A 26,839-nucleotide genomic window follows, 5' to 3' on the forward strand; every position below is an offset into this window, starting at 1 on the left:
GCGATGTTTGTTATGTTTGAGATGCTTTGTAATTCCGGTGATTTTTCATAATAGACCTGATCCTTTTCTCAAAAGAAAAAAAACATCAGTCGGCATTTTTTTGTCTTTTTTAAACGAAAAGAATGCTTGTTTTAGCAGTGGAACGTGGCCAAATTAACCGTGCATCACCGGTCGCTCGCTTGGTGCGACCCGACCCAACCCAACCCAACCCAGGCACGGCCAACCCGACCGAACCCACCGACGCGGCGGCGAGCTCTCCGAGTGCGAGAGCGGCCGTGGGACTGTCCACACCGCGGGAGGGATCGTGAGCTAGCTAGTGCTGGCCTGCCCACTCTCTCACTAGTCACTCCCCACACCGGCGCGGCGCCACCTCCCTCTTCCTTCTCATATGGTCTCCCGCCGCGCGCCCCACACCCACCGCTAGCGAGCCTGCCCCACTTCAACCCACCCATGGCCGCGGCGTCGTTCGCCCGCCTCTTGCCGCCCCTCCTCTCCCTCCTCCTCCTCGCCGGCGCCGCGCGGGGCAAGACGGTGAAGAGAGACGGTACTTGCTCGTTCCTCTTCCGCCCCCCTCGTTCGAGCGAATCGATCCCTCCCGGCAGGCCCCTTGATGCGATTACAGCGAGATGGGCTCTGTACTAGCTGTTTGCTGGGGGAAGATCTGACCCAGCCTCGCGCGTAGGACGCTGCATTCCCCTGCTGGTTCGTTAGAGGTGCTGAATTGGGCGTCCGCTTGTTAGGTTGCCGAATTTGGCTCCCTGGCACTGACGGTTGTAGGTTAGTTTCAGCATCTGTGAAGCTGAGACCCTGCCTGGACACTTAGCGTGACAGTAGGATCTATCCCTTGTTTATCTCATTATTAGGTGGTTAAATTCGCCGTGCTTTAGATAATTGGTGCTCATGGCACTTAAGTTTCTGTGCCAGTGATGCATGATCTCTGAAAGAAAATGAGCTGGCGATGTCATATGTTAACTAACACAAATCGGGGGCTCACCTGGTGCCAAGCGATAATTGGCCTGGACTTCATGATTCAGTTGTAGCTGAATGAAGGCCCGGTACGTTGCCTAGTTTACGATGCGCTATCTGGTGTAGTATGTATCATTTTCCCCGGTTGCATAAGATATTACTTGGTGCCTGATAGGAGGAGAAATTTGTCTGTTAATAGAGGCATAGACATTATGCAGAATTAGAAACTTACGGTGACCGTTCAGTAGTTGCTCGGCGACTGTCCAAACTGAAGTTGTGTTTGTGCTGCAGTGAAAGCGTTGAATGAGATCAAGGCTTCACTAGGATGGAGAGTTGTCTACTCATGGGTCGGCGATGACCCTTGTGGGCATGGTGACCTTCCCCCCTGGTCTGGTGTGACATGTACTCAGCAAGGGGATTACAGAGTTGTCACCGAACTGTAAGACATGTCTTCATTTCTTGACTTTACTCTCTCTTTTTTATGTTGGCATACATAAAATTTTGAAGGATATTTTACAGTGACTAGCATTTTCATGTAAAAGGATATGAAACTGTCGTTACATATTTAGTTTAGTACGCTCCTTTGCATACAGAAACTCAATTCATACTTGTAGTCCATCCATGGTGTAGCCTTGTAACTACCTGAGATATGTCAAGCTACAGGAAAGTCATTCCTTGAACAACTTTCTTGCTTGAAATCTTTAAGATGCAATGTCAGCCTGAAGAACTGCAGTCAACCATTCATTCTTGTACGTTCCAACTATAAACCATGAAATCTTCAAGATGCAATCTCAACCTGAAGAACTGCAGACAACCATTCGTTCTTGTACATTTCAACTATAGACCATGACCAGGACTAGAAAAACCTAATAAATCATGCCATATATCTTGCCTTGTACTTCAAACCTACTCTGACAGTAGTAATTTTAAACTATTCTGGTACCAGTTAAAGGGAAAGTGGTGTACTTTTCTTGTATGGTAAATTCGCCATTCCTATGTTCGAGATAATTGAATAAATAAGATTTTTAGCATAACATAATCTTTGACCAATCGATGCATGTTGCATATGGATGTTAACTTTATTAATTGCACAATCATGCACTTTGTCTGAAGCTTTTGTGTACTGTTCAAGTTAGAGTGACCATATTATATCACTTTACCTTATTTCAGGGAAGTCTATGCTGTGTCAATAGTTGGTCCATTCCCTACAGCGGTAACAAACCTGCTGGATTTAAAAAAACTGTAAGGACTTTTTCCTTGTTACCACTGCTTTTATTCTCCTGTTCTGTGTATGCATCTTGATGCGTGTGACGATGAACTGTTGGCATTTTTGTATCTACTAAGTGTAACAAGAACTTTTTCCTGTTCACCGCTACTCTGTCTTCTATATAAGTGTCGTGATGCACATAGCGATAACCTGTCGGCATGATTGAAGTGATGGATTTACTTACTGTCAAGTTTGTAGTGTTTTAGCATAACCATCACTCCATCAGCTCAAGTAGATGAACATGGCAAGACATCCATGCAGATGTATATATTATTGGGAAAGTTTATGTTTCTGTTTATGTAGTCATGGTTTCTGAATTTACATAGATCATTAGCCAGAATTTAGGAACTAGCTTACTCTGAAAACATTACCTAACTTAACGTCAGCTTTTTATTGTGGCTGAGTTACACTTTTCTGTGTACCAAATGTTTATTCAATTTATACATTGTAGAAGTATCGTTTTCCCCAAAAAAACTATATTTGAGACTAAAGTTGGTTATTTTATCAGAGACTAGAGGTGGTTATTTTATCAGACTAAAGGCTGAACTAAACATCTTTGTAATTTTGACCTATGTTACCTCATCTTTAACACATCCTTGAACTGAGAACAGTTGAATTTTTGTAACTATAGGGATCTCCACAATAATAAGTTGACGGGGCCAATTCCTCCACAGATCGGACGGCTGAGACACCTCAAGATATTGTAAGTATGGGATGTCTTTGTGTTTACTGAGGTATATTTGGATGCTAGTTTGCCGAATTGTTTTAGTTCTCGCTGTACAAAACATTCCTCTCAGTTTCTGTATTCTTCCAGTGTCCCTGGATAATGCTGTATTGAATCATAATTACTTTGTTGGCATTATGGTTCAGATTTCAGAGCTGCCTATTTTGAATACAGTTGTTCTTCAGCTAAGCAATTTCGTTCATACTTTTAGGAACCTGAGGTGGAATAAGCTTCAAGATGTGCTCCCGCCCGAAATTGGTGACCTAAAGAAACTTACACACTTGTAAGTTCAGTTTTGGAATGAACTGGATTAATTATGTCTCAGTTTCTGTGCCTCTGACTACTACTACTGTTCAGGTATTTGAGCTTCAATAACTTCAAAGGTGAAATCCCTGTGGAGCTTGCAAACCTACCAGAACTACGCTATCTTTATCTTCATGAGAACCGCTTTACTGGGCGGATCCCCCCTGAGCTTGGAACTCTCAAAAATCTCCGTCACCTGTAAACTTCCGTCCCGGTTCCTTCTCTCTCAAGTTCACATGAAAAACTTATCTATACTAGCAAATATTTTAGTCCGTCCTTTCTCTGCAGTATATCATGAATTTTAAATCCTCTCCTTTTGCAGTGATGTTGGTGGCAACCACTTGATAGGCACTCTGAGGGAAGTCTTCAGCATTGAGAATGGCTTCCCCTCCTTGAGAAACCTGTAAGCAGAAATTTTAGAAGCTACCGATTTGTTCTCTCCTGACTGGAGAATGCTGTCTTCCTAAGCCGGTAGGCTGACTGCTATACATTGTGGTCTGCAGATACGTTAATAATAATCAATTGGCTGGAGTGGTGCCAGATCAGATTGCGAATTTGACCAACCTTGAGATCTTGTAAGTTTTTTCAGAAGTTAAAGTCAACACTTTATCAAGACATCATCATAAACTTCAGTTTTATTCCCCCCCTGGGAAGACCTCTTTCACAAAATAAAAGTAAAAAAAAATCACCTGATTATCCTTGTATGTTCTGCAGGCACTTGTCCAATAATAGGCTGATTGGATCGATATCGCCAAAGCTAGTTCAGATCCCAAGATTGACATATCTGTGAGCCTTACTGCTTAAAATTTCTAAAGTTCTGCCTAGTGTTTGATTAATGTGAATCTTCCTCTTTCATCTGGTTCTGGTATTCTCAAGTACAATGGTTTTTGGCAGGTATTTGGACAACAACAACTTCATTGGAAGGATTCCTGAAGGGTTATACAAGCATCCATTTCTGAAGGAGCTGTACGTTGGCTTTAGAGTCTCAACTTTTTCTCAAAACAAATTCCTTTCATGCCATCGAAAAGAATTATTCTGTATGCACAGTTGCTGAGGTGCATATGTTTGCTGCAGGTACATTGAGGGGAACCAGTTTAGGCCAGGAAGCAGATCAAAAGGAGTGCACAAGGTGCTTGAATTACCCGAGGCCGACCTCTCGGTTTAACCAAGCTCATGAAGTGTGGGCCTGTTGTTTATTCTGCACGACAGCAGTCGCCTTTCTACACGACGCAGTTGCGAAATGCACGCGTATTTTAGGACGTACGTATATGATATCTGTAAAACTAGTAGCACATCAACTATGTTTCTCGCTGCGCTGTTCAATGGTAAGTTTACGCGTACAAACCACAAAGCCGCTTGCATAGAATACAAAAATCAGTGAAATCCGGAGCCGGTGAATTACGATCCTGTCGCGGAATAGTGTACAGGCTGTGCTGCTTTTTCCTGTGTCTACGACGGAGAGGCGTCCTCCTTGAGAATCAGATGCGTCGCCAGCTGCACGCGCGCTGCATGGCACCGACAGCCATGGATGGTGTGGCCAGCCGGCGTTTGTGTGTGTGGCCAACGACATTTGCCTTGCCTCGCTCCACTGGACATGATCTGGACTTTTGGAAGCGAACTCGGAGGGCATGAATGCACGCTCGGAACCAGGGGACAAGTGGGAGCGAGAACATGCCAAGACCAGGCTGGCCGTAAGACCTGCCCCGGATGAAGGGGCACCATATACTATCAATCTTCATACCATGATGACACAATTTACAGCCTGCATCAATCAGAAAGATGGCGATGATGCAGGTTAGAAAAGAAAAGCAGTGAAGTGAGAGCCAGGACACCAGTGTGCAGCTTCAGGGGTCAGGGCAGAAGAGCCACATGCACATGAAATGATCGTCTGCTGCCAACAGTTTGATTGGATGAGCGGTTGCAGCAAGGAATGCATACATACTGTCAAGGGCACATGCATTTCCTACTCTGTTCTATTACTTCTTTTATGACCTTAATAACATGGATACCTTTGCTGCCTTGCTGGTGTTGGTGGTCCATGTATAGTACTCCTTGTAGCATGATTCAGTCTCAAGGATCATGCTGTCGCCAGGCGGTTATGATCATCTGCGAGGGAAAAACGACGAGGCGGGTTAGGCCAATCCTTGTCCTGGTTGCTGTTGCCAGGGTGACATTTACATGCCTGTCCATCTGTCCAACAGTGGCTTGCCACATGAGAGGTTCTTGTCCTGCACTAGCCATGGATGTGTGAGAGTGAGACTACCGGCGGTCCGGCGCCCTTGATCGTTTGCCATGGATGCGCGAACAGTTCCCTCAAGTTTTTTGTCTCCCTCGCACATAAGTGTCACTGTCCACGCCACATGGTCCTCGGCCTCCTTTGGTCCTCCCTTTGTGCTGTTTTCCTGTTCCAAAACCTGTGCTGTCTTTTGCTGGACTGGACCAGAAGAGATGCCTCATCATCAGTGAGAGCTGTAGGCAGGTGTCCCGGGCAATTACCAGGCAGACGCTCCAGTTAATCATGATCAAATATGCGAACCTCCTTACAAAAATATTGAGTAAGAATAACCGAGGTCAGGCTCGGATCACAGTAGATACCCTGCAGTTTGTGTGATGACTTGGGGGCTTGTGAATGCGATGTGATACCCAGACATGACATGTGGTGCATTACTGCACGAGTAGTTGCTTCGTTAAACCTGCACGTTGCAACTTCACAGCATCAATCAGGCCAGCGGGTGCTCTCAAGTCTTAACAATGTCACTAAGGTCAATGCGTGCAAAATCTTCTTTTCTAATGGCCGAGAGCGACAAGGAAGGGTGCGTGTGATCATGCATGCGACGATGCGTCCGTCACATGCGATCTGCAGAGGTCATGGAATTCTCCTTTCCATGCGTTGGAAACATGCACTCCCTCCCTCCGTTGCTAAATATAAGCTCTTTTAGGGAATTTAATATGAACTAAAAACGGAGCAAAATGAGTGAATTTACACTCTAAAATACTCCCTCCGTAATGATCTAAACGCTCTTATATTTCTTTACGGAGGGAGTACGTCTATATACACTCATATGTAATCCATAGAAAAATCTCTCAAATGACTTATATTTAGAAACGATGTTGCTAAATCTCAGTCGACTGAACTTCGTTGTTAAGTCTCAATCGATACGATATTCGTAAGATCTTACATGAAAATTTATGCAAAAAAAAAGTTTCTTTTTGCTTTCTATACATGTTATGTCACTCAATTAAGCCTTGATTAAGTCTCCTTCGACTAAGATCTAGCCACATTCATTTAAAAAACGGAGGTAGTAGCAGTACACGGCCGGGCACCTAGCGTTGGAGAAGGCTTAGGTTTGTCTGCCGACCGACACCGCTGGTGGGTGCACGACGCTCCGCCGATGTTGTCTGCTGCTCATATGCTTGTGTGTAACTCCCAAGCACACACAGAGGTTGATGTCCTCCCTCTACCAAAGATACTAAGTTTTGTGCTGACAGTCATCTTCCCTAGTTGTTTCCTCCACGAAAAAACATGTAAAAAAAATACTGCTGTGTGGCTCGACGGGCCTACCGTTTATTTTATTTTCACTTAATTTCACCCTCTGCGGCGAATCAATCAGGATGCGCACGGGCCAAGCTACGTACTACCTGGCTGGAACCGATGGGGTCACCTGGACTGCCGGAGCACCTCGGCTTTGCCTTTTTGTTCGTTGTTTTATGTTTTTATAGCACCAAGACACCAACCAAACACAAGCAGATCGAGGCGCCACCGAACTACAGTAGTGTTAAGAAAACACAGAGGGCAGGGCACCACCCAACCGAACCCATGGGGTGGTCCAACGTTGTGAGTCATGGTTTGATTCTGCTCGTTTGGATATTGCTCGGGGCAGGACAAATGATTGACATTTTGCTCTATCCACACCACCCAATTTCTCACTCCTTTTTGTCCGTGAGGTTTTGGTAGGGGTTGTGGAGTTGTTCGATCGGCCAGAAAGAAAGTCATATCAACGAGAAAATCTCAAAAATCTTCTTCTTGGGAAAATAAAGTACAGGTGCACTGAAACTCTGAAAGCAAGGAGCAAACCTAGCACCACAGCACCACTAGTCGGGTAGTAGTACACAATGCAATGCTACATTGGGAGAGGTCAGTAGAGCAGAGACCACATCAACTTGGTCTTCGAAGTGCTTCCTGTTTTACGTACTACTCTACTACTAGTATTTGGCTGTCTGCCTAAATTAACAACTACTGAAAGAAGATTATAGATAAACACGACAACCTGCACGTATATGGACTTCGTCGGGAGAGAGCTAGCTAGTGCTAGGACTATTATACTAGTAGGATGAGCTTGATTAAGCCAAAGTACGCTGTATTTTAGGCCATGAGCAACATTGGCATCTCCTACCATTCATAATCTGATTATTATTATAGCTATAGTAGATCTCAGTGCACAGAAACGGAGGAGCATGCACGTTGTAGTTTTGTTCCGGCTCCTTTTTCTTTGTTCTGTCAGGGCGTCCACGTATAATCAATAGATGTAATAGTAGACATGCAAGGCATGTTTATGTGAGCACCAACTGCAACAACGATCTTCAAAATTATACTACTACTATGATGAGAATATTTTCTTGCACTCACCAGGTAATAGTGTTGATATTTTTTATTCAACTTTCCCCAAGCGAAGATAAAATTTCGGCAATGATAAATCTCAAACATTCGGATTTTAAGCATGGCAACCCGAACGTTTTTTATGGCAACTTTAGTTCACATGAGGTTGGCAAACATTGCAATTTTCTAACAAAAAACAAAGTGGGACAAAATTGTCATGTCTTAACAACTAAAGTTGCCACCTCGCGTCAACTAAAGTTGCCATGTAAAAACGTTCAGGATGAAATGATTAAAATCCAAGCGCTCGGATTTTATCGGGGTCCTAAAATTTTCCATGTTTGAGAATGAAAAAAAAACGAAACACCTCTTTTTTTAGCGTGAAATTTCCAATATATTCATCTTCAATCACAGAAGTACAACGAAAACTAGAAATAATAAAATTTACATCCAGATTCGTACTCCACCTAGCGACGACTGCAAGCACCGGAGCGAGCCCAAGGCGTGCCGCCGTCATCGCCCCTCCCTCGCCAGAGCCACGCAAAGCATGTTATAGTAGTCAGTCGGGAAGTCATCGTGCTGAGGCACCATAGGACCAACGCAATAGAACAACAACCGTCATTGATGAAGAGTATCGTAGATCGGAAGGATCCAAACTGAAGACACACGAACGTAAATGAACGGTGACCAAATTCGAGCAAATTCATCAAAAACGGATCGCCGGAGACACATATCCACACACCCACCGTCGCCACCGACAATGCTAGACGCACCACCAGGACGGGGGCTGGGCGGGGAAAACTTTATTCCATCTTCAGAAAGCCGTCACCGTCTCGCGCGCCTTCCTGAGCAGGACACGAGCCCTAACAAAACTAAAAAAAACTAATAACGATGACCTCCTTCGACAAGGGTCAGAATCCATCATGTCCAAGACGCTAAGACCATCGGAGACGAGACGGACCGACGATGGTACTGGCGGGAGGCGGAGGAACCTTAAACCTTTTCTTGAGGAGGAGGTGCGTGGGATAAAAATCCTTTTATCCGATCCAGCCATCGAGGGTTTTTGCCGCGATTGATCTCTGTCGGTGCAAAGCGATGAACAACCGTGACATTCTCACACCGCTAGTACATACTCCCTCCGTCCGGAAATACTTGTCATTAAAATGGACAAAAAGGGATGTATCTAAAACTAAAATACATCTAGATACATCCCCTTTTATTCATTTTGATGACAAGTATTTCCGGACGGAGGGAGTACACATTACACGGACGAAAAGAAAAAGGGGAAATCGGGGCACTACCTACCACGTGGCCGGCACGCAATCCGACGTCAAAAGGGGACCCCCAGAAAATCAACGAGAAGAAGTCGCATGCATGCATAGTCGCGTATACATACAAGAACAATACAAAAAAGTAGCTATATACGTAGTATTGATTATCGTGGTGTGATCGCGCGTCGCGTGCATGGAATTTAAGAGAAGAAGAATATAAGTGCGTACCTACTACGTGCTCGCTGGTACGTACCGGCGCGGCACCGCGCGTCCGCCGGCCGGGAGAAACGGTCGCGTATCCTTTCTCTTTCCGGTCGATGAGAGGTCGCCGTCAACCCCAGTGATTGAGCGTGAGAGCTTTCACGGCTCTCTCATCCTTTCTCGCGGTCATTTCACGGCTTTTCGGTCTGATGATTTGTTAATGTGCGTGCAGTGTGTGTGCCAGCGTGCGCGTCGAGTTGTTGGGTTGGTGGGGCGTCGCGTTTGATCGCTAGCGTCATTACGTACGTACTGTACGTGCTTAAGAGGACATGATCGAGCACCGCAGTTTCGGCCGTGGGATGGAATGTCGGTGGTTCTAGGGTCTGGTTCCGCGGCCCCAACCGTAGAGCCTCTTCGGACCGCAGGAAATTAAAAACGAAATTTTGGAAGGAAAAGACAAGTAATTTGTGATCTAAACGCTCTTACATTAGTTTACGAAGGGAGTATGTTTTTATAAGTACGAAATGTCTAGTGTGTAATTTTTATTCAACACATGGAAATTTGTGTACGAAGTGTCTTTGGATGGTGCAGTGAATAAATTCATATGGATCGGTCATTCAAAATTTGTATGAAGTTCAGCTAAAGAAAACGCAACTCGAGGTACTTTTCTTTCCCAGTTGTAAACTTAAGTCATCACAGACACGCTGTTTTAATAGAGTTTCTTACCATTATCTCATGAAATCGAGCCATATTTTCTGTATGTAAATACTGTATTTCTTTTCCATGTCAAGTGACCCCCCCCCCCCCCCTAATACTAAGGGTGTCATTTGCTTAGCCCATTGGTTTATTTGCTCTGAGTGGTATATAGTGGTTTTGGTCTGCTTTGCATATTGTGAAAAATCCTTAAAAGTATTGGTTTGGGAGTATTGTTTTAACTAAATATTAGTTATGGCAAAAAGGTGTATACCTAACTATGGTCAAACTAAGCTCCCACATGTTACATTGAAAGTCGTAACTAGTTCACACAATTATACTAGTTTTTTGTGCCAGAGATAACCATGGTTGAATACCAGCTGCACACATTAAATCAACTAGATATAAATGTAGCTTACTTAATGAGTAGATTTGAGCTAAGCTCACGACTTCTAGGCATTTTGCTACTCCCTCTGTTTCAGTTTACAAGTCCTGCGCGTATAACTATGTTGCCAATTTTATCACCCTAATATAAACTATATAACACAAAAATTATACCTCTTGAAAATAAAACATCTGAAGTTTATATTGGTATATTTTTTATAATATATGACTTGTATTAGGTTGGTAAAATTGACAACACACGCCCTGTAAACTGAGAGAGAGGGAGTACAAACTTTTCAAGCCTTTCTAGGTTTCTTCGAACAATACAAACGGTTAATGATAATTACATCGATCATGAAGCAGTCGAAGAGTAATCCTAAGCACAACAACACAAGTCCAGACTTTATGAAGCACGAAAAAGAAATTACAATGAATATGCCTTTAATAGTAAGGGTAGTCTCAGTGTTCTGTCTTACGTCAGCCTCAATGCTCCCTTCGTATCCTAGTGTCAAAAGCACTCTCAAAGTCTATCGGACTGTCTCCCTCCCCCGCTCCCTCCCCGCTCCCCGCTCCCCGCTCTCCTGCCCTGCGCCGGCGGCCACTCCGGCCCCGGCGCCCACCAAACCCCGCCGGCCTCCGCTCCGGACCCGGCGGCCACCATGGCTTCGCGGGTGTCGCTCTCGGCGGCGTCGTCGGACTACTCCGCCCTCCCATCCCCGCCTCCTGCTCCGGCTAGACCGGCGCTGCGCTCGCTCGTCCTTGTCCCGGATGTCGTCGGCATGGCGCGGGGTCCCATCATGCGTGACGCTCCTCCTCGCCCCCCTGAGCCGGTGGCTGCCGCTGAGGGTGGGCCGTGGCAGTCCCGGCCTGCTCGCCGGGTGGCCAGCCCGGAGTTGCATCCGCCTCAGGCACCGAGGAGGCGCTCGCCGCCGGGCCAATGGCCGAACATCCTCCCCTCCTCCCGCCCCCCGAGAAGCCGCATCCCGGCGGAGCTGATTGGCTGCTGCCACAACTGTGGGAGTGACCGGCACATCTCCGCCCAGTGCACGAATCCGCCGGTGTGCGTGAGATGCGGTGAGCACGGCCACATCTCCAGGGGCTGCACCAACCCGCGCCGGCGCCCTCGGAGTCCCTCACTCGCGGATCCTCCACGCGCGCCTCGGCGCTGCGCCAGCGCCCCTCCTCGCCGGTGCCGCCCCCGGGGACCACCAGCCCGGGCCGTCAGACGCCGCCTTCGTCGCGTCTGCCCCCGCCGCCGCCTGGGCCTCCGCCGGCCGGGGCGGTCCGCCTCGGCGTCTCGTGGAGTCAGGTCGTCCGTGCAGAATTGGCGGGCAGCGTTCAAGGCCCTGGATTTTCGGTCCCGTTTGAGCCGGCAGTGTCGTCGGTGCTCTCGCGCAGGCCGGTGGATGATCCGGTGGACTGCGTCTTCCTGGAGTCAGGTCCGGACTTATGGGCCCTGGAGGAGGAGCTGTCCGGGGCGGTGGTGGTGACCGTCGTGGGTTCGCATCAGGCCGCGGACCTGGCTTCTGCTGCTGCTACCATGGTGGAGGAGCTTGAGCTTGTGCCCGGAGATATATCTATCAGGGAGTACTACCCGGAGGATTTTCTTGTCTTGTGCAGATCGGTTGAGCTACGGAACAGAGTGCTCAGGCGCGGTCGCGCGGGGAGACCGCTCTTCGATCTGGTGCTCTCCGTGGTCTCGCCGTGCGCGTGCGACCGGAGTCGTCATGCCTTTCCTAGTGTCGTTGGCGCTTCGTGGGGTGCCGGCGAATGCCTGGACGCGGAGAACTACAGAGGTGCTGCTGCACGGGCTCGGCTTGGTGGTCAAGGTTGCGTCTTCCACGGCGTCCCGCAATGACATGGCTGAGTTCAAGGTCTGGCTGCGGACGGATGACCCGGCAAGAATCCCTTCCAAGCGCATTCTCGTGGTGGAAGAATAGGGCAGGCGCGGCGAGCACGCCATGGCTGCTGGAGTGCAGGACGACGCGCTGTGGTACCCGGTTTCGATCAGCCAGATTGGCGATGCGATTCAGGTGGGCGATTTGGCCGGGGTGGCACCTCCGCCACCACCGCCGCCGCCCCCCTCCCCGCCTTCTGCTGATGAGGATGGGGGTGGTGGCCGTCGGGATGCAAACGGGGGCCCGCCGGCGCCGCCATCCAGGGCCTCGCCGGACTCTTCTTTGGCGAACTCGGCCCCTCCGCCGCCGCGGCCGCAGCAGGGGGGTGGAATTCGAAATCGAGTGGACGGTCAACATGACCAGGTGGACTGTACGGGGATTGCTTCGGATGATACGGGTGACGCGACCCTGATCGTGGGTGAGGTCAGCGTGGAACGCCCGTTGGGAGTGGAGCGTGCTCTAGGCGCTTCGATAGGCATGGAGGCTCCCTCAGTGGAAAGCAGGGTCGGCCCCACTGGTCACCAGAGAGGGGGCCGGGCAGGCTACGCGCCAAGGATGCTGGTTCGGGAGGATTCGGTGGCCTCGATCAACCAACCGGAAGGGGAGATCGCGCCGCCCCTGACGATGAGTGGGCAGACAGTGCTGGGCCAGGGCGGGTCGTGTCTGCTGGTGGGGCCTAGCAGCCCTATGGGCGCAGGAGATTCGCCTGGGATCAGAGTGGGCGATTGGGAGCTACGCCTCTCCCAGGTGGAGGAAAGCCCGCTGCGGGGGCCATGTGCACTGACCGAGGAGGATCTTGACAGCGACAACTGTGGCAGCTCCGTGCTGGTGGATTTGCCAGGTTTTTTGGAATCTGTGGAGGGACTCGTGGGGCCCGAGCTGCATGGGGATGTGACACCGCCATGCACGGAAGGCACTGGATGGTTTTTGGTTAGCCTCTCTGAACAGCTTGAGGAAACAAATCTGCCGCCCGTCCTGGCCGTGCCGAACCCGTCTCCTGAGGATAGGGCGATCCAGCTTTGCAATGAACTCAGGGGCAACATCACGCCGATCCTGGAGCAGCCCACATCCAGGGGCCTTGCGGTGAAGCGGAGAAGGCCGCGCCGGAAGAAGGCGCCTGTAACAACTCCCAGGCGCAACGTGCGACTTGCCAAAGGAGGCCGGGGCTCTCGGGCTTCAAAACAGCAAGCGGTCCTGATCAAGAAGCTATGTCTAGCGAACGAGGCAGATCTGATAAGCGATGACACCCTGGAAGCATACGCCAGGCTGTTCGACAAGCCGCTCATGGACTGCCATGTCAAGGCGATTTTGGCTCTGTTTGGGTGGGAGGAATCCATCCTTCCTCTTCAAGGGGATGATGATACGGTGGTCGAGGGACATTAGCCCTTAGTGCCATGGTGGATGTGGGATGCTAAAATGACTACGCAACCTCCTAAAATCCTGGTGTGGAACGTGAGAGGGCTCAACTCCCCGGCGCGTAGAAACACTATCTTCCAAGCGGTAGACGCGGCCAAAGTGGATTTAGTGTGTCTTCAAGAAACAAAGATGGAGAGCATCTCGGATGATATTGTAAGACAAACCCTTGGCAATAGATTTGAAAATTTCTATTATGTTCCGGCGGTGGGCACTAGAGGGGGAATTCTACTTGCATGGGATCATTTGGTGGTATCCGTCACCAATACTCACCTCACGGCAAATACCCTTACGGCACTCGTCCAACAGGAAGGGCTTCCCATGTGGTGGATTACCGGGGTCTATGGGCCTCAAGGTGATGCTGAAAAGGTGGCTTTTCTTGAAGAGATTCGTGACGTCAGAGACCTCCATGCAGGGCCATGGGCGATTGTGGGCGATTTCAACTTACTTGTCAATCCGGAGGACAAGAATAAGGCAACTTCCAATAGGCGCATGATGGCTAGATTCCGGGCCATGCTAAATAGGCTCGAGCTCAAAGAGCTGTACCTCAATGGAAGGCGCTACACGTGGAGCAATGAACGTAGAAACCCAACGATGGAGAAAATAGACCATGTTTTCGTTACGAACTGCTGGGAGGATATATACCCGAAGAGTCTGCTAACTACGCTCGGTACGGCAATCTCGGATCACTGCCCATTGCTTGTGGACTTGGATGCCGAGTTTGAGGTGGGCCACCGCTTCAAATTCGAATGCTTTTGGCCCAAAGCTCTAGGATTCTTGGACACGGTGAAACAGGCGTGGCAATCCATCCCCTCGGTGGGCAACCCGTTTACAGTGCTGGACAACAAGCTGCGGGTAACAGCAAAGGCGTTGCAAAGTTGGAGCGACCGTTGGATTGGTAACACCCGTCTCCAGATAGCGTTGGCAATGGAAATCATTTCAAGGCTGGATGTGGCGGCAGAATCTAGGAGGCTGTCGGATCAGGAGCATGGACTCCGCAAGCTGTTAAAAAGGAAACTGCTAGGGCTTTGCTCCTTGGAAAGAATGATTGCCAGGCAAAGATCGCGCTTGCTTCACCTGAAGGTGGGGGACGCAAACACTGCTTTCTTCCAAAGACACGCGAGACATAGGCAGAGGAAGAACTCTATAACTGTCATTCAGCACAATGGCGAGATCTTCACTGGACAGGAGAGGATAGCGGACGCGGTGGATGTATACTTCCAGGATCTGATGGGAACAACTGGAGCTAGAGAAGCAAATATCAACCTGGACGCGCTTGACTTACCATCTATGGATTTATCAAGGATTGAGGCACCTTTTACGGAGGAGGAAGTTCACAAAGCCATCAAGGGCATGCCTTTGGACAAGGCGCCGGGACCCGACGAGTTCACCGGCAGATTCTTCGCAACTTGTTGGCATATAGTGAGGATGGATTTATGAGGGTGCTTGAACATTTTCATATGGAAGATATGCGGGGCATGGCCACAATCAACAAGGCTCTGGTCACGCTGCTACCAAAGAAGGCCGGCGCAATGGACATTAAGGAGTACAGGCCGGTTAGCCTCATCAGTGGACCAATCAAAATCTTTGACAAAGTCCTGGCAACGAGACTCGCGGAGGATCTTCCAAAGCTCATCAGGCAACACCAAAGTGCGTTCGTTAAAGGACGATCCTTGCATGACAACTTCATGCTTGTGCAGTGCACGGCACGTCGTCTACACATGTTGAAATCCCCAACGGTTCTTCTGAAGTTGGACATCACCAAAGCTTTTGACTCGATAAGTTGGCCTTTTGTCATCGAGGTACTGAGGCGTTTTAGATTCGGAGAAAAATGGATTGCATGGATTTGTGGGCTGCTTGCAACTTCCTCCACAAGGATCATGGTGAATGGTATTCCTGGCAAACCAATTCTGGCATGTCAAGGCCTAAGACAAGGGGACCCTCTATCACCTATGCTCTTCATCCTGTGCATGGAGCCTCTCAAGGCCATGTTCAAATATGCCATGGACAGAGGATTGTTGGCACCGCTGGCGAGGAACGGATTGCAACAGCGGGTATCTATGTTCGCGGATGATGTAGTGGTGTTCTTCAAACCCAATGAGCTGGAAACAAGGACGTGCCGAGATATACTTGCGCTATTTGGGAAGGCTTCCGGCCTTGTTGTCAACATGGCCAAGAGTGTGGCCTTACCGATTCGATGCTCTCAGGAGGAGATGGATCTGGTCTCCTCTTCCTTGGGTTGTGCCAATGCCGCATTCCCGTGCAAGTATATGGGGATGCCACTCACGATAAGAAAACCCACCACGGCGCAACTTCAAGATCTAGTGGACAAAGTTGCGGATTGCCTGCCACTGTGGAAAGCCGCTATGCTGCCAAAGAGCAGCAGACTGTTGTTAATCCAATCGGTACTATGTGCCATCCCGGTGCACTCGATGCTGGCTCTTGACCTGCCAAGGAAAACGTTAGTGGCGCTAACCAAGATCTGTAGAGGCTTTCTGTGGTGTGGAAAGAAGGAAGCAAACGGTGGGTCCTGTGCGGTCGCATGGGACGAAGTATGTACGCCCAAATGGGCAGGCGGACTGGGAGTGCCCAACTTGTTTTGGATGAATAAAGCACTACGGGCAAGATGGCCATGGCTACAAAAGGTTGACAAGGAGAGGCCTTGGGCAGAATTCTCCATCATGGTGCCAGCTGACTCACAAGCTTTGGTGCAAGCAGCTGCGAGGTCAGTAATTGGCAATGGCAGAAACACACTATTTTGGGAGGATAGGTGGATCGACGGTTTTCGTGTGTCTGAGCTGGCCCCGCGAATCTACAACCGAGTCACAAAGAGAGTGCGCCAATCTAAGCTGGTGGCGGATGCAATACACAACAACAACTGGGTTACCGACATTGGAACCAACCTACCACCAGAGGCTCTGGACGAATTCCTGAATCTTTGGCCAAGGGTTGCGGAAGTACAACTTGCTGACGAGATGGAAGACACGGCGAGGTGGATGTGGGAGCAGAATGGAGAGTTCTCGGCTCGTACGGCATATGCGGCTCGGTACATGGGGAGGGAGGTGTCCCCAACCGCTGCGTTTACCTGGCAGACAAAGGCGCCAAGGCGATGCCGGTTCTTTTCCTGGCTGGCGATAAGGAACAGATGCTGGACTTCAGATAGACTCGCTCGACGTGGACTACCCCACCAGGATACATGCCCGTTGTGCAACCAACATGATGAGACCATGCAGCACTTGTTGATGGAGTGTGTATTTGCGAGGCAGATTTGGTCGACAATGGGACGGCTGACGGAGAGGGTGGACATCGAGCCGAGGCAGAATGAACCGCTACAACAATGGTCGATGAGGCAGGACGGAAATTCAGACAGCGGGCGTGCGCACAAAGCAAAATGCCTTCTTGGGATGTGGATGATCTGGAAACAGCGGAATGACGTGATCTTTAATGGGGAGAGGCCGTCGATACCACGAACCATACAACGCATACAGGAGGAAGGTAGACTATGGGCGAAGGCGGGCTTGTTCAAAGGAAACAATGTAGGGTTCGAAGTAGAGCAGGAAACGGGGGGTACTAGCGAGTAGGTCTTTTGTGGTGTGAGGTAGAGCCGGACGAAGTCCGCATGTAAATAAGATTGTAATGTGGATTTGGGGTTCTCTCCCCTCCCTTCTTTAATGAATGATATGCACACTCGTGCATATTCGAGAAAAAAAGTGTCAAAAACGCTCTTATATCATGGGTCGCAGTGAGTATATCTTAAGTATGTCATTTAAGAAAACAATCTCATGTGTCATTCTATTTAACAAGGAAAAAAGATAATCGCCATATCTTAATCTGGATATATTTCTTAGCACCAAAACTAAGACAACCAATATTTTTTATCTCATAAACCACATTATATTAGAGCTCTTTTAGATACAACAATAATATATAATGCATTGGAGGGGTTATATCTAAGTGCATATTTAATGCAACGGTCTAAAATATAATGCATTGGAGGGTGCCCTTAGATTATATCTTAATCATGACATCCAAGAGGAAAAAAAATCTAAAGTGACACTTGTTAAATGAGAAAAGAGAGAAATATCATGTGTTAATATAGATCTAACTATTAGAACCAAGACCAAGACAACTCATATATTTTTCTCACATAAAACTCATTGAATGATAACTCTTTAGATAGAACAACAAGATACAATTCATTAGAGGAGCTACTGTATCCAAAATATATTTAATGCTTGCTTAATGATAATTGATAAAATTTGACATGACAAAAATTTAACATCGATCAGGAGGCAGTCGAAGAGTGATCCTAAGTGCAACAACACTAGTCCTAAGTTTAAGCAAACGGAAAATGAAACAACAACAAACTTGCCTTTGATTGTGCAGGTAGTCATAGTGTCCCGCCTTACTGTGGTCTCAATGCTCCACTATATATTTATCCCCCGTCTTGGTTTACTAGCCCCCTCGTATTTTGGGTCATATTTTAACCATGATTTTAATTAATAAAATATAAATTATTCATAGAAAAATAATATCATTGAAAGCAACATTGAGATACCAAGCCATCTCTCGACGCAGCCGGAAGAGGAAGGCAAGGAGAAGCAACCAGCCTCCCCTCGCCTAGGCGCGCACCACCGTCATATTCCGTTGGCCTCCCCCCTCCCCTCCCGGAAATTCTCAAATCCCTCAGAGCCAGTTTTTAGCTGATAGGCCCCCGGGTCAGCTCGTATTTGCACGGGCCGCGCGACCAGCATTATTCCCTGTTTTTTTTCCCTTTCGCCTCCCTCCCTGCTATTAGTACCGCCCGTGCGATTAGCATGTCTCTGCCCAATGCCACCGCCTCGCCGCCGTCGCCGGAACCCTAGGCCGCCGGAGTCGTCGGAGCTCCCCTCGTCGGCGCCGTCGGCGGGGGAGGTGGAGGATGCAGCTGCGGATCTCGCCGAGCATGCGCAGCATCACCATCTCCAGCAGCAATGGCGTCGTCGACTCCATGAAGGTGCGCGTCGCGCCGCAGCCGCCCCCGCCCCCGCCGCCGCTCGCGCCGCCGCCCGCCGCCCGCCGCGCCGGCGGGGCAGGCGGAGGGGGCGGGGGGTGGGGCGCCGCCTGGTACCTCCGCGCCGTCGCCTTCCCGGCCGTCGTCGCGCTCGGCTGCCTCCTGCCCTTCGCCTTCATCCTCCTCGCCGTGCCGGCGCTTGAGGCCGGCGGGACCAAGTGCTCCTCCATCGGTAAGGATAAGATCGATTCATGCCCCCCGCGGCCTAGTGATTCGGTGCTTTTGGGGCCCGGCGAACCTTGGATCTCACTGCCCTGGGCCGTGCGGTCTTGGCGGTATCGGTGGGAATGTGGAAATATGGAGATGGCTCATGCGTGGATTTCGTGCTGAAAACGTGTGGTTTGTTTGTTCCTCGATGATATAGGCTCACTTGTTCAGCTGGGGATTCAGCTTGCCCGGTTTCCTGATCTACCTCTGGTGTTTTGGAGTGAAACCAAGAGAGTTAGTCATTCGGGGTTATGATCAGGCTTTCGGCTTAGTTTAATTTCAGATCTCGGCCCCATGATTTTCTGTTATTGGCCAAAATGTAGTATCCTCACTCCCTAGTTTTGAACCATCGACTGGGTTGTGGATTTGGGCGCTGGAAATCCGCCACACTGTTGGATTTGGAAGGAATAGTTCTATCTTGCTTTTGAAATTCTTGCAAAACTGGATTAGAAAGGACACACCGGAAAATGCTATCAGCTTTCCCTACGTATCGTTATACCACAAGCTGCAACTGTTTGCTGATTAGCTGAACCCTACCCAAATTCTTTGCTTCTCATTGATAACTGAGGAGGCAGGGAGCTATTGCATTGCCTTTCATGCACCTGGTTGATCAATTCACCTGCAGAAAGCTTATTTGGCACTCTGCTCTGACCTGATTAGATTCTTAACTCAGGCTACCTTGTAGTTCTCCTCTCCAACCCTTTCAGCAAACTTACTGAGTTAGAGATTCAGGTGTCAGGTTTTGATGACGTTACCTCTGGAGATTTGAAGTGGAACCAAGAGAGTTAGTGATTTGGGTTTATGAATTATGATTAGGCTTTGGCTTAGTTATTTCTTTTTTTCATCTCGGCCGCATGATTGCCTGCTATTGGCCAAAATATAGGATCTTCATTCTCTAGTTTTCAGCCATCGATGGGTTAGCTTGGGGAGCTGGATTTAGCGCTTTCAGACGCACTGTTGGATTTCGAAGGAATTGGTTTTGAACTCTTTGCAAAACTGCAGTAGAAAGGATACCCTGAAAGATGCTATCAGCTTTCTCTTAATATCAGTCTACCTCTCTGCTGATTAGCTGAACCCTCTCTATCGCCCATTGAAGTTAAATGTGTTTACTGAAGCGTCCCTTGCAGCAGGCTTATTGCGCAATCTGCTCTGACCTGATTAGATTTTTAATTTGGGTTACTAGATAGTTCTCCCCTCCCAGTCTCAGCAAACCCTGGTCATGTTCGGACTAAGTAATCACTTTATTTGATGTTTTATTTTTAATTTGAAGTCTAATTTCTTTTTGCTGAGACTTTCAGTTCGCTGCCTTGTGTGCAGAGTTTTTTTTCTCCATAAGAGCTTGAATGTTGGTTTGTTGGATCTATCTCCCTGTTCAGCTTCATGGTTAGAAAATGAAAAAGATTCTCCTAGTACCATCCCAAACAGATGCGGAATATACCATCCACTGGGAGGATGAGATAGATGGCATAGGTCCAAATGCCTGCTTTTAACTTTTTGATTTTTGCAATAGTGCTCACCCCATTTGGCCCTAAAAAATGTAACCCATATTTTGATAAGTCAAGTTACCACTTACCATACTGATGCCTTTGGTGATAGACATTTTGCCTGGGTGCTAAACCATATTTTGACTCTTGAGCTTCTCTATAGCAGCGACTATTGATGTTGGCCAAATAGGCTCCACATTTTGGCTCTTGAGCTTCTCTATAGTACTCCCTCCGTTCCTAAATATTTGTCTTTCTAGAGATTTCAAATGGACTACCATATACGGATGTATATAGACATATTTTAGAGTGTAGATTCACTCATTTTGCTCCGTATGTAGTCACCTGTTGAAATCTCTAGAAAGACAAATATTTAGGAACGGAGGGAGTAGTGGCCAGAGATCTTGGCCAATAGGCTCCAAGAATATGCTAGTTTTTGTGTATGGAAAGGATCTCCTTGTTTGGATTGTGATGTGTAAGCTTTCTAGCTCAGATGTAGGCATATGTTTTTCTCAAGCTGCTGATATGGCACTAGGAAGATTGTGTTTGTCCATGAGTTGTCGGTATTTTGGTCCTCTAGATGTGTATTTTGTTGGATGTCATGTTTTTCTTATGGTTAGCTATCTTGTTCTATGAGCTCTACATGTACAAGTTTGCTGCACATATTTGGTGTAACTGTTGCAATCCTGATCTGCAGATTGCTTGGGGAGGCGAATAGGACCTAGTTTCCTTGGTAGGCAGGGGGGTGATTCTACGGTAAGACACTTAACTCGTTGACTAATTCTGTTGGTAAAACATGATTTGTAGAGGGGAATATGTATTTACTTTTTTTACTTGTTGGGAACAGAGACTGGTGCAAGACCTGTATAGGATTTTTGATCAAGTTAACAATGAGGAATCCACTTCTGATAAGAAGTTACCAGAATCATTCAGGGAGTTTCTTTCGGAGATGAAGGATAACCATTACGACGCTAGGACATTTGCTGTCAGGTTGAAGGCTACGGTATGAAACTAACAGTGCTACTTTAATCTGTACTGTTGCATTATTTGAAGCTCAAATTTGCACTGGCTTGGATTTTAAAGCATCCGAAGACCATATTTTGTTGTTTAGCCAGCTCATATTTCTATATTTCTAGAGCTATATTTTATTTAATCTTCGGGTATACCCTTATATTGTTTGCAGAATTACATGCTATATGATTAGATATGTAAAACTTGAAATTTTGGCATGTGTGTTGCAAAAATTAGCTCGCACGCTATTTTACAGACATATCCATGTTTTCTACATTGCATAATTGTGTTGGATAACTTAGGAAGGGAAAGTATCACCTAGGAATTGAGGCACCATCTTTTTTAACTATATAAGAAAAGAGGCTGTTATTGTTTTTTTAACATGACAGATTTGAGATAGGAATGTCTGCTGTACCCAAACCTCTCAAACTTCTGATACTAAAGTATTTTTGAGAAAGCACTGCATTCTCTAAATCCTTCAGAAGACTGGATCCGAACAATCATGTATTGCTACTTGGCGCGTGCCTCAGCAGCTAACTTCTCAAGCTAAATTTGTTTTGTGATACGGGTAGTCTTCAATATGGTTTGTACTATGTGTTTCTGTGCAAAATCTAAGAAACTCAAAATATTGTTAAGTGGAAGAAACAGTCACTCTGGATTGTGCAAAGTTTTTTATATCTTTCTGTGATCTGGGACATAGCCATAGAATTAGTAGGTTGAACTGCATTTTTTAATGTACATGATAATTCTGCCCTTGTGTGAGAACACGGAGTCTCTATCACCATATGCTGTGATCTACACAACTTACCAAGAAATCGTTTCTAAAAAATTTGCAGGCATGATATGCTCTTTGTTGTTTGTGATCTTTTGAAAAAGTGTATCTAACTCACATTTCGCTAGGGGTGTTTTGCAGCTGATTCATGTAATTTACCATGACTTGCAACTAAATTACCTTTTACCTTGCCATTTTTGGAGCACGCGTTTCTGCAGTTCTGGTCATTTTGCAATTTTATTTTACTAGCTTGATTTGTTATATACTGGTTTGTAGAATTCCGCACTTGTCCTTGCTGGCACAATTTATCTTAGTTCATGGCTATTATTCCTGGTTTGCTATATGCTATAAAGCTTTGCATTTTGTTTCCAAACTATGTTTAATTAGTCATGTGCTTCTTTGCAGATGAAAAACATGGATAAGGAGGTAAAGAGGTCAAGGCTCGCAGAACAGCTGTATAAACATTATGCTTCAACTGCTATTCCCAAAGGCATTCATTGCCTGTCTCTGCGCCTTACCGATGAATACTCCTCAAATGCTCATGCAAGGAAACAGTTGCCACCACCTGAACTGTTACCGTTGCTTTCTGATAATTCCTTCCAGCATTATATTCTTGCTAGTGATAACATCCTTGCTGCTTCAGTCGTTGTCAGCTCAACTGTACGGTCTTCCTCGGTACCTGAGAAAGTAGTCTTCCATGTTATCACTGATAAAAAAACATATCCAGGGATGCATTCATGGTTTGCCCTTAATTCTGTATCACCTGCAATAGTTGAAGTGAAAGGTGTTCATCAGTTTGACTGGTTGACCAGAGAGAATGTCCCAGTACTAGAGGCTATAGAAAACCACCGTGGAGTCAGAAATCACTATCATGGAGATCATGGAACAGTTTCCAGTGCAAGTGACAACCCAAGGGTGCTTGCTTCCAAGCTGCAGGCCCGAAGCCCCAAATACATATCCCTGCTTAACCATCTGCGCATCTATTTGCCTGAGGTGCCTTTTGATCAGAAATGTTCTCTTCCTTGGCTTTCTATCTATTACAAGTGGCTGTTCTTTGTGTCAAATGTTTTGGATTGTCGTGCAAGACTGCAAGTGTATAGCTTTCAAGTAGTATGTTTACAACTAGTATATTCCATGATCATGATAAGATTAATGTCATGCCATGGCACATTTCAACAACTTATTATTAGTGGTTACCTTAGAGGCACCTTCTTTCTTATTGAGTTCACTTTGTTGCCTGCTAGCATTCTTGCACAATAGAACAATGATGTGAAAATGTATCACTAAATCGATGGTTGGGGCAAACTCAAATAAAATCATATGTAATAAATATGCTCCGATCTAGGTTATGCAGCCAATGTGAATTAAATTTCCTTTTTTGTGGCATCAGGGGTTTGCCAAAATAGCATTAAAATGTGTTCAAGCATGGAAAATTGCTTAATATGACATTTATGGCAACTAACTAAGTAAAGATATGGTCTATCCACGTATACCAAGTTGATGAATGCTGAAACCTGCCAAGATAGATATCCAACCACCCATCTCATTGTTAATATCCATGTTTGATTTTCTTTCTATATGATACTAAGACGAAAAGGTGCATTTGTGTTCTTCCTGCACGATTGCCACATTCATTCTGCTTGCTGCTAAAATGTGCCACCCTCTCCTCTTCTAGATGCTGTTATCTTTTTGTCCAATTCTGGCATATTCTTTACTTGTGTCGATACTGTTTTTGCTTGTAAGGTCATGGCTGATGGTATGTTGTGATTCTCACAATTCCTAAACCTAATGCTGTTCTCATTAAACCAGCTCTTTCCAAGCCTCAACAAGGTGGTCTTCCTTGATGATGACATTGTTGTTCAGCGTGATTTATCTCCTCTTTGGGAGATTGATCTTGAAGGAAAGGTGAATGGTGCTGTGGAGACATGCAGAGGTGAAGATAATTGGGTGATGTCTAAGCGCTTCAGGACATATTTCAACTTCTCTCACCCTGTTATAGATCGAAGTCTTGACCCAGATGAATGTGCATGGGCATATGGGATGAATGTCTTTGATCTGGAAGCTTGGAGGAAGACAAACATTAGGGATACATACCATTTCTGGTTGAAGGAGGTAACACATTTTAACCTTGCAAAAACCTCCTAAGTTTAATCAGTCAACTTAAGGTACAATCTTATATATGAATAAGTTGATTCTTTGAAGAACCACACATCTATAATTTGCGCTGCATAGTTTAGTAATGTCATTTCCAACTTGAAAATGTTCAGGCTTCAGTCATGTTTTATGTCACATTTGTGCTGTCTAGTGTTCCAAACTGTGTATGAAGTACTTGATTTTAACATCTGTTGTATAACTGTTAAAGAAATAATGAAAATTTTATTTCCCTATCTGCAATCCTGTGTTGTCTTCACTTCTCCATACATAGAGTGAAACACTTGCCTATATCAAATGCCACTTGGGTATGAAGAATAGTTACTCACAAATTTTGTTTCAAGCTTAAACTTTGTGATGCTAATACATGCTATAGTTGTTGGCACTGTTGGTCATCTTCATAATTGTTCCATTTTTTTGCAGAATCTAAAAGCCGGTCTTACTCTCTGGAAATTTGGTACTTTACCACCTGCGCTTATAGCATTCAGGGGTCATGTCCATGGTATCGACCCATCTTGGCACATGCTTGGCTTAGGATACCAAGAAAGCACGGACATCGAAAGTGTTAAGAAGGCTGCAGTGATCCACTACAATGGTCAGTGCAAACCATGGCTAGACATTGCTTTTAAAAACTTGCAACCGTTTTGGACCAAGCACGTAAATTACTCCAACGACTTCATTAGAAACTGCCATATTTTGGAGCCCCTATACGACAGATAAGGACTTTGGACAAATGGTGTAGACACACTGAACTGAGGGGGCATAGCCCCGCCATTCATTTGCTTACTGGAGAGGTGGATTGCTGTTGAAGGAGGAAAGCAATCATCAGTGAATACATACATATATCTCTGACACGCCCCTGCACCAACCGAGTTGCAGATACCTCGATACTTTGATCTGTATCATATGGGCACACGATTCTTTTCATCTGTATCATATTGGTTGGTCATTCTTTTGGACAGTGTTAACTATCAAGGGTAGCTTGGTGAGGTCTCTTCCTCTGGGATTGGGCTGATCCATTATCGGAGAATAATGCAGCGGATGGTTTAGCAAATGGAACATGGATTTATCACGGTGAAGAAAGGAGGCAGCTAAGGTCGTGACAGTTTATAATGTTTATTTTTCCTCCATCTATTCTTTTTTCCTTCTTAAAATTTTGTTCTGCTAGTTTTGTGATCGTTCTGGTAGAGGTTGGAGAAGACTGTAGTAGATATGCCATTGCTGCGAGTACCTACAGGATATTGTTACAACTGAGGAATGTGCAGATATTAATTCTTTGAAGTTAGGAGTCGTCGCAACACCTATGTTTTTTGTTTTGTTTGCGGGGAAGCAAACACCTACTCGAGCTGATGTTAGAGCAACTAAAACTCTACTCGAGCTGATGTTAGAGCAACTCCAACTGGCCGACCCAAGTGGACCCGCGTTTTGTTTGCTCTTTAGGCCCCGCTTGGAATCCCTGTAGAAGTTTTACATCCGTATATGAATACCCTTGTATATTACAGGAGATTTGTAAAATACAACCGGATATTCCCACATGTATATGCTGCGCTTGGTTCGTCGGATTTTTGCTTGTTTCGGAGAGTCTCTCCCGTGCGCTATGCCGTTGGCTACCAGAAGAACGAGCGCCAGGCGTCGTCACAGCGCGGCCACAGCGGACGCAGGATCCTGCTGCAGTGGCGAAGGCAATCCGGCGGCAGCGGGGACGCCGTGGACCGGTGGTGGTGTAGGCGGACGTTGGGTGCTGCAGCGGTGTTTGGTTGCAGTGGCGGCGAGCGCACGCGCTCCGGCAGCGGCGCGGACGCTGCGGCACCGTCGACTCGAAGCTCGGCGGCGCGCAAGCACCCATGGTGGTGGCTGCGGACACTCGGCGTCAATGGCGGGCCGTGGTGGTGAAGCTGATGCGGCAGGATTGCAGGAGGCGACTGCGCTGGTGATGATGGTGTCTCCGGGGAACTACGGCGGCGCTCCGGCGAGCGGTGGCGGTGGCCTCGGCGTGCTCCGGTTGAGCCGTTGCGGCACTTACCTCGGTTGTGGCTACCTAGTCAATCACGACCGAGCAAGAATGGCGGAATGCCAGCGACTAGGGAAAACGACGGACATAGCAGTGTTTTGCAAACCGACGGAATACCAACGATATCCAAGTGTAAAGTGAAACCGGGTGTAAAAGTTACGACGCAAAAACGACGATCCAAGTAGCTCGTCCGTTTTATTTTTACGGGGGTATACTTTACACGTGTAGATGGCTGGAAAACGGCAATCCAAGCGCAGCCTTATCTGTTTGGGTCGCCCTAGCGGGTACTTTTGTCTGCTTTTTGATTTGGGTCGGGGGTCGGTATATGCACCCAACGGTGCTGTCGCAGTTGTGAGACGTCCGCTTTCCGGCATTTCATCAAACGCCTAGGAGGCACAGAGGCGGCGCGCAGGAGGATGCCGCGGAGCACGGAGGTCCT

At 47.1% G+C, this 26,839-nt stretch overlaps 2 protein-coding genes across 2 annotated transcripts; both read left to right on the forward strand.

The window, feature by feature from the left end:
* The first annotated feature begins 254 nt into the window (after positions 1 to 254).
* On the forward strand, positions 255 to 4,661 carry LOC123092999 (probable leucine-rich repeat receptor-like protein kinase At1g35710). Its single transcript, XM_044514874.1, has 11 exons — positions 255 to 544; positions 1,258 to 1,405; positions 2,137 to 2,208; positions 2,865 to 2,936; positions 3,169 to 3,240; positions 3,315 to 3,458; positions 3,583 to 3,663; positions 3,764 to 3,835; positions 3,975 to 4,046; positions 4,155 to 4,226; positions 4,335 to 4,661. Exons 1-11 carry the CDS (start codon positions 451 to 453, stop codon positions 4,423 to 4,425), a joined length of 990 nt encoding a protein of 329 aa, XP_044370809.1. The 5' UTR covers positions 255 to 450; the 3' UTR covers positions 4,426 to 4,661.
* A 13,774-nt stretch (positions 4,662 to 18,435) lies between these two features.
* On the forward strand, positions 18,436 to 25,670 carry LOC123093000 (probable galacturonosyltransferase 14). The gene is made up of 6 exons (XM_044514876.1): positions 18,436 to 18,939; positions 21,153 to 21,211; positions 21,303 to 21,458; positions 22,644 to 23,231; positions 24,048 to 24,350; positions 24,813 to 25,670. The coding sequence occupies exons 1-6, from the start codon at positions 18,636 to 18,638 to the stop codon at positions 25,107 to 25,109; spliced, it is 1,707 nt and encodes a 568-aa protein (XP_044370811.1). The 5' UTR covers positions 18,436 to 18,635; the 3' UTR covers positions 25,110 to 25,670.
* Positions 25,671 to 26,839: the final 1,169 nt, after the last annotated feature.

This window comes from Triticum aestivum, chromosome 4B, assembly GCF_018294505.1.
Source record: "Triticum aestivum cultivar Chinese Spring chromosome 4B, IWGSC CS RefSeq v2.1, whole genome shotgun sequence".
NCBI lineage: Eukaryota > Viridiplantae > Streptophyta > Magnoliopsida > Poales > Poaceae > Triticum > Triticum aestivum.